Source organism: Argiope bruennichi, chromosome 8, assembly GCF_947563725.1.
Source record: "Argiope bruennichi chromosome 8, qqArgBrue1.1, whole genome shotgun sequence".
NCBI lineage: Eukaryota > Metazoa > Arthropoda > Arachnida > Araneae > Araneidae > Argiope > Argiope bruennichi.
Window position 1 is genome coordinate 90,630,443 of NC_079158.1, and position 7,942 is coordinate 90,638,384.

Genomic DNA, 7,942 nt, shown 5'->3' on the forward strand with positions numbered 1-7,942 from the left:
GTCGTGAAGGATATAATTTTGAAATTTCTGAAGATGAATATTATTTTTCTCTATCTTAAAAAACCTTGTGAAATGCATGGTGTTGAAACTTCTAATTGCAAAATATACCAGAATATTAATTAAAATGGAGAGTTCATTATATCTATGTGGAACAAAGACGAAATAAATACCTCAAAATGGTACGCACATTTTCAAATATTGCTAAGGTAAAATCGCTAAAAAAAATCACTGTTGTAGCAATCAATTGTCCTCTATGAAACCCAGTTTGTAAATTATTTTATCGGAGATAAATGAAAATATATTGCATCCCTTGATAAAGCATAGGTTTACTTAATTGCCTGAAACTAAACTAAGTTTATTATCGAAAACGTAACTGTACAAAATTATTTATTTCAATGCATAAAAGATTCAGTAAATGATTTATGATTGCCCCAGGGTTATCCCACAGTGAGAAATCAAAAATAAGAAGAATGGGGAAAATATAAAATTAAATTGAATTCACTATCAAGAAAAAGTTTCATGCTCGATATTTATTCAGAAATTCCATTTCTTTATCCCAGTGACTTTGAAATAGTGAATCAAGATAATACTGTAAAACAGACTTTGAAAAAAAAGCACTGCATTCCTGGAAAAAAATGAAGACTAATATAGGTATTGCGTACATACTTTTTCAATATGTTCTCATATTCCCAAAAAATCCCCTAATATTTTATTTATGTACTATTGTCTCTGCTCCGTTTAAAATATTTCGTTATAAGCGTAAATACACCACGATTGATAGATTCCTGACAGTAGTAGAAGATGGATAGAAACCCTTTACCCTCGAAATTCTGGCTTCTTAAAAAAGCTCTTCTAAATCAGAAATCACAATGAACATACAAAAGAAAACATTTAAAATAAATCTTTACATTTTAAATAATAATTAAATGGTCCCGAATGCTTAACACTACAAATTTTTAAATATTTTCTGTATATTTTGAAATTTACATGTAAAATTTGCGAATTTACCTATGCAGTTTCTTTTATTAATGAACTAATGTAAAAAGAAGGCTCTTATTTTCTCCAAAATAATAGAAAAAATAATCATTTTCTATTGTTTATAGATTCTGATTGAAAATTTGAATGAAATTATAACAATATTATAAAACTTAAAATTTCTATTATCTTGTTTATTCACCTATTCTTTGAAATGCATTGAAAATAATACTTTATTTTTATGATGGTATTATAAAAGTTTCAAATCTGAAAATCACTTTAATATGATACATATCGAAAATTTCCAGAGTTCAGATTTAAATTATTCATAATATGATTACAGCCATTAAATCAACCTTGAGGGACGTTTCAATAAATCAAAGGCTCATTAAACAACATAGATTTAACTGATATTTTTAATGTCCTGTGATGGATCACAAGTCAGCATGGAATAACTCTACATTGTTTGGATTTTCAGGCAAGCCTTATTGCTAATAAAAGATTTGGTTAGTTACATGGAATTGAATGGTGAACCAATTCATTTGAACCAAATGATTTAAATGACTGACATAAGAGACTTCTATCAAAATATTTCTCTGAGAATTAAAAACTGATATATACTGTGTATACACATGATCTCGGTGACTGAATTAAACATGTGAGTTTCTGCTAGTGTTTCCTTTAAAATTTATTAAAGATTATTTAATATTAAGTCATTCACTTTCGACGATTTATTGTAGATAGAAATAGCTATTTTGGCTATGTCTGGAAACGAAAATTTATTCAGTATTTCTGTTATTGTTTGACTTTATGATTAAAAATACAGCATTTATTTCAGTTTCTTTTCTTCCTTTATTCCTGTTTGTTTTATATCTAAAATACACACACACACACACACACACACACACACACACACACACACACACACACACACACACACACACACACACACACACACACACACACACACACACACACACACACACACACACACACACACACACACACACACACACACATATATATATATATATATATATATATATATATATATATATATATAAAGTATTTCACAATGCTGAAAATCATTGATTTTAATCTTTAATCTCTCTGAAAATTATAGATATTAATAACAATAATAACGCGTAGGTTCTGCAGTTTTTAATTTTCGCATAAGATTAACTTTCAAATGCAATATTTATGCAAATATTTGGTGATATTTCAATATAATGGAATGAAAATTCTTTCAAAATTTATATACGTATAAATGCATTGAATAATAATGTAGCAAATAAAAAATTTAATACACAACTTGATTAAAAAGTAAAAAATCAAACAATTATATTATTTGTAAAAAGTCAGGTATTGTTCATTGAAAGGTAAGTTAATTGTTGAGATTTTAAAGTTAAAACTAATTTTAGAAGGTATATATTCTTATACACTAATGACATATTATTCTATGATCAAAATCAATGATTTACAGCAAAAATAAAATACTTAGAAAATATATATAATTTCATCGACTAATCGTTTAGCAAATCTTCTCCAGTAAATCATTCATAGTCTATTGACTACAGAAACAATCGACAGATAGTCGAAACTGTTTTTAAACGCATTTATCGCTGATACATTTTTAATCATGCTTGTTTATATCAGTTCATTTTCTGGTTTAACTTGAAATTGTCATACAATTATTTCTTGATAAAAATGCTTCATTTTGACACTGCTATCACATTTACATGCAATGATTCCGAAAAATTCAGTGCAACTTTTATTATATGCACATATCCATGTTCATACTTTATAAAATACATTTCAAGTAACTCGGACTAATTACAAGTAATCATCTTAGATGAGTTTTTCTCAGGTATTCATTAAATGCAGTGTCAGTTGATTTTTGTATTTGGTAGCCAGTTTATCTTCATAACTGTTTTAAAAAGGACTTAATGTGCTTTTAAAGATTATGTGTTGAAAAAGATTCTTCTTTGTGCATTAATAGTCACTAATGCATTTTTTGGCAGTTAAAATGTCATTAATCACACAAATTTCGCCCACACCTTTTGCTGTCAGTTACTCGATATTATAACATCGTCGAAAGCCTGTTACTTCTTCAGAATTAAGAAAACTTTTCTCAACTTTACGCACACTTAAGGCTCTTCTATCATTTTTGAAATGATAATTTCATCACACCTTTAATCATTTGGCCCTTCGTTTTGCAATAAATGTATCCAATCTTCTTTTAATCATTTTTATGCATATAAAAATGAACTTTTTAAGCGTTTTCACGCTTATTTTAGTTTTCTTTTTTTCAAATATTTAATCAATAATTATATAATTAATTATTGTTTTCTTTGATAATTTGTATCATTCATACAATAGAAAATTTATAGTTGGCTTATAATACTATTTAAGAAACAAAATTGTCTGCAAGTTACTTTGATATTATTAAATTGCAAAGCAATTGTATTTGTTATGTGATACTAGAAAACAATCCCAACTTTAAAAGAGGAACACTATCTTTTGGATCGAAATTTTATTAATACAACGTATGTGTGGTACTCAAATGGATCCTGATTCATTTCTTAAAACATTCTTAAAATATGCTGAAGAAATAAAATGTTATGCATGTAAGTTCACCAAGAAATATCGTCATTATTTTTGCAATTCAACGCCCATATAAAAAAGAAAATCTAATTACTGTTACTAGCCAGGAAAATATTTTAAAATACATTCTTACCAAATTTTTTTTGCAAAAAAAAAAAAAAAAAAAAAATGTGTATTTCTCAGATAATTACTATAAATGAAACAAATTTCATTTATTGTATGGTGTATGTAGTTAACAGAATTATTGAAAAAAATAAACTTTTTGCACAATTTACTGTGTGTATACATTCCCAAATATTGAATGACGGATTGATCATATTAGATACAGGTTTATTCAAACCAAGTTTTTTTTGTTTTTTTTTCAAATTTAGGAATTCTGAAAATATATATCAGTATATATGTAGCTAATTGATTAGTTACAGAAATAAATGCATTTGATATTGCATATATCATTGCATGTGGTAAAAATAATTTTAATTATCAAACTTTTGATATTAATAAAGTAGATTTTTGTCTGAATTAGAAATTATGACTTCTTTTAAGAATGGGAAATTTTTGATAAAACTTGGATAAACTTTTTTTCTGGAATAAATTTGTTCTCATTTTTTATGAATTATTATTAACTTAAAGTTAATTCATTTTGAGAGTTTACTACATTAAACAGTTTTATATATAGATTAATACTGGAATTACTTTTTTCTCTAATATTAAGGACTCTGCTATCATATATTGCTCTCTCCAGTTAAAAATTATGAATTTTAATATATCCCAATAAAATTATGAAAATCCTAATTTATAGGATTATAATCGTCCACTAATGTTTGAGTATTAATTATATTTCTACATTTTACTGACTTTCAATTTGAATTCATATGCTGAAAAACAAAAATCGATACAACTATTTACAAAAAAAATAAATAAAAAAAAATTACATGAAATATTCATATGAAAGATAGCAGACATAAATTGTGTCTGGTGTCTGGTTAAAAATAGTATGGTGGGTTTGAACAATGATTGTTTTCAAGCCTTTTTTGGATAACTCGCAAATCAACCGAATTCTATTCTGATTTATAATAACCATAAATATATTTCACAGCAGTATTAAGAAGAATTATTGTAATTTCCATCTAATTGCACTTGAGCACATTTCAACGTTTAAATATTAATTTAAATGTTATTGTATTCTGAAGAAATAATTTATAATATTTAAAATCAAATTCCAAAATGGATATTACAAATAAAATCAAAAGTGATTTGCTCTCTTTTTTTGTTACCATATTTTCTTCATTGGAGAATATTTCGCTTATAATAATTACATTAACAACTTCCCAAAAATAAATGTCATTTACTGCTGATCTTATAGAATATTTTCATTTAGGAACTAAAACTCATTTCTTGTATCCGGAAATATTTACAGACATAAAAATAATTTCATTTGACAGCTTTCGACTTTTATTGAAATAGTTTTATTCGTATCTAATGGTAAGATAAAGGGTGTTCCAATTTATGGTATGAATAAAAACCAATTATTTACTAACATTGTGATCTTTACTGAGTTAATATACATAATTAAAAAATTTAAATACTAAGGGAAATTCGAAATTTTATGAAGAAATTGTTATATAATGTTATATTAGAGAATAACTGTAAGTTTGTTCCATTTGCTATTAGCATAAGCTTTAGATTGATTTAAAAGATTTCTACAAAGATGCACAGTAAAAGTAAAATACCGAACTAAATATGTGCTTCTAAAATTGCATCATAGAAAAAAATTATATTTCATAAAAATAAATAATGTCAATGTGCTTGCTTATTCTTAAAGTTAAACTTTAAAAAATTGAATTTTTTTTTTAATTTGGCAAGTTCTTTGAGCAATATTTTAAAATTTAATTTTAATGAGAAGTCATATAGCATCTTAAAAAGAATAAAGTTATGAATGAATTAAAAAAAGTTTAAGAAATGTTATTAAGTTTGAAGTCTGTTTTTCTGCATTTATGTAGAATTCTATTTTTGACTTTGAAAATTTATTTATTAAAGCGCTTTTTAACATTTATTTCATTTTTTTTATTAAATATAATTTTTTGTATTACTAGGAATTTTTCAAGTTCAAACAATTTATTACATATTTATTCATAGTTTAACTTTGTTGTTGTTGTTTTTTTAAAATGGTATCAAGGTGATGTCTGAAAAATACATCTCAGAATTATCTTATGATGCCAATATAGTGATCCGATTAGAGTTTTAAAAAAATGGATTAAAATAACAATTTTATAAAATTATAAAAAAATTGAATCAGATATTCTCATTCTTATAGGTTATTGTATAATAAAAATACTCAAAATAATATTTTTATGATCTGAATTCATATTAATACCCTCAATTTTTTTAGAATAAAATGTTAATCATTTGAATTGCTTTTACTACTAAAAAAAGATGACAAATAAGTATATCGTACTGATAGATCGTAGTTTTGAAATAGTAACATAAAAAAAAATGGCTCAAAATAAAAATTCAATTAAAAAAAGAAATTTATATATTTTTAAATATGTTACCCACAATAGATATAAACACAGCAATTATTAATAAAAATGTTTCTATTTAGAATTAATATACCGAATTCGAAAATCTTAACAATAGTTAATATTCTTATTTTTCTGTAAGTGATATATTAAAGCAAGTATAATTTAAATTTAAATTAATTAATTTTTAACGATGAAACATGGTTACAAACAAATAAGCTTTCGGCATAGATGGATTTTCCCAACACTGTATTATAGTGTAAATTCTAAAAATACTTTATAAGTTTTAAAAGATAGCATATGCTTAGAAAATTTTAATATTAATACTTTCAAAAATATTTAATTTCCAATCAGAATCTTCCAGTAAAAAATCGTAAATAGTAAAGAACAGTAATAGAACGATAGAATACTTAAAGTAGCAGTTGCGTTGAAAACTGAGCGTTTAAAATTTTATTTTTTAATTTGTACTTTTTTTCGAAGTAAAGTTTTTATTGCTGTTTTTTAATTGTTGTATATGGGTAATTTTACATTAATAAATGTAGCAAAGTTAAATTCATTCATCATAATCATCATAAAACCAACATTTTTTTTTTTTGTATTTTACGAAACTTCTAAATATGATAATTAAAATTTCCAGCTGTTATGCATGCACCGTAATTTGCATTTTTAAAAATAAATTAATTTCATAAAAAACAATCGTCATATGAATCTAATTATGAAATTAAAAAGTAAAGTTCACTTTTCTTTACTTTATGGATTTTAAGTCTAAATCTTAAAGAATTGATTATTCTCCAAGAAACGTTTAAATTCTTATAGACATATTTAAATTATAACCATAAATATATATTAAGTAGCAAAACTACGGAAAAAAATGTAGTCACGGAAAAGTTTGATTGCATTTAATTTAAGAGTGAAAAATACTTAAAATATGTATAATAATTTTATTTTTAAAAAACACGGAGGACGCGAGGAAAAAAGTGACAAAACGGAATTTGCCGGAAACCCGATGACTCATTTTTAATTATGTATTAAACAGGAATAAAAAAACTTTTAAAATTATTATTTAATTTCTGATAAAATATATAATTAATAACTTTAAAAAATTAATTATGCACATACTTGTCAACACTCCAACCACAAAGCAAAAAACTCCCGCCGACGAAAATTCTCTTTTTTTCTTCAACATATTTATATTCAGCAAGAAGTCCACAAAAACCACGTGTTCATTAAACAACCAAGCACATGTCCGAAGTAACTTATCAAACTTAGGAAAACTAGCGCGCGCTTATTTTTCTAAAGCCAGAAACGAACATTTTCCAGAGAAGCTCTTCCAAGTTCCTTCAAAGCGAGCACATGGCCACGAACTTCATTCAGCCGGTGGACGTAGTCACGAGCATTCTCTTCGAATCCCTGGGCGACAACTGAAGTTAAAATGTATCGCTGAACAGGCGGAGCTGGCGGTATATCATTGAAGAGCAGCGGGAGCATGCGTCGGTATTTACTGCGCAGTACGTCGGTGTAAAACGGAGGTCTAGGAGGGATCCAGCACAATTTATCTCGCCCTTTCGCTTGACTTTTTCGCCTCTCGAAACATTTTTTTTTCGCAGACTGCCTTATCTGGGACGTGCTTAAACTATACGCTTCCGAATATATGCGAAAAATTAATTTTTCTCTTACCTTTGATGAATAATATTTTATTTTTTGTTGCATATTTTATTTCTTTTTTTCAAAAAGGGTGAAATGTTTTCGGCAGTTTTCTTGCTCGCAAAACACGGGTTGAATGTCAAATTGAGATGGGAGCAGGTGTTCTTTTTTGCGCGAATTTTTGGTTGGAGTACCCGTCG

At 26.0% G+C, this 7,942-nt stretch overlaps 1 protein-coding gene across 2 annotated transcripts in view; it reads right to left on the minus strand.

Moving 5' to 3' along the window:
• LOC129981268 (cell adhesion molecule Dscam2-like) overlaps positions 1-7,367 on the minus strand; it is a 292,355-nt gene extending 284,988 nt beyond the window's left edge. For both annotated transcript variants that reach the window (XR_008785299.1, XM_056092040.1), the window contains exon 1: positions 7,218-7,367. Coding sequence is in view for 1 of the 2 variants with exons in the window: in XM_056092040.1 (XP_055948015.1) it covers positions 7,218-7,284 (67 nt within the window). In the remaining variant the exon portion in view is untranslated. The remainder of the gene's footprint in view (positions 1-7,217) is intronic.
• Between the last annotated feature and the right edge of the window lie 575 nt (positions 7,368-7,942).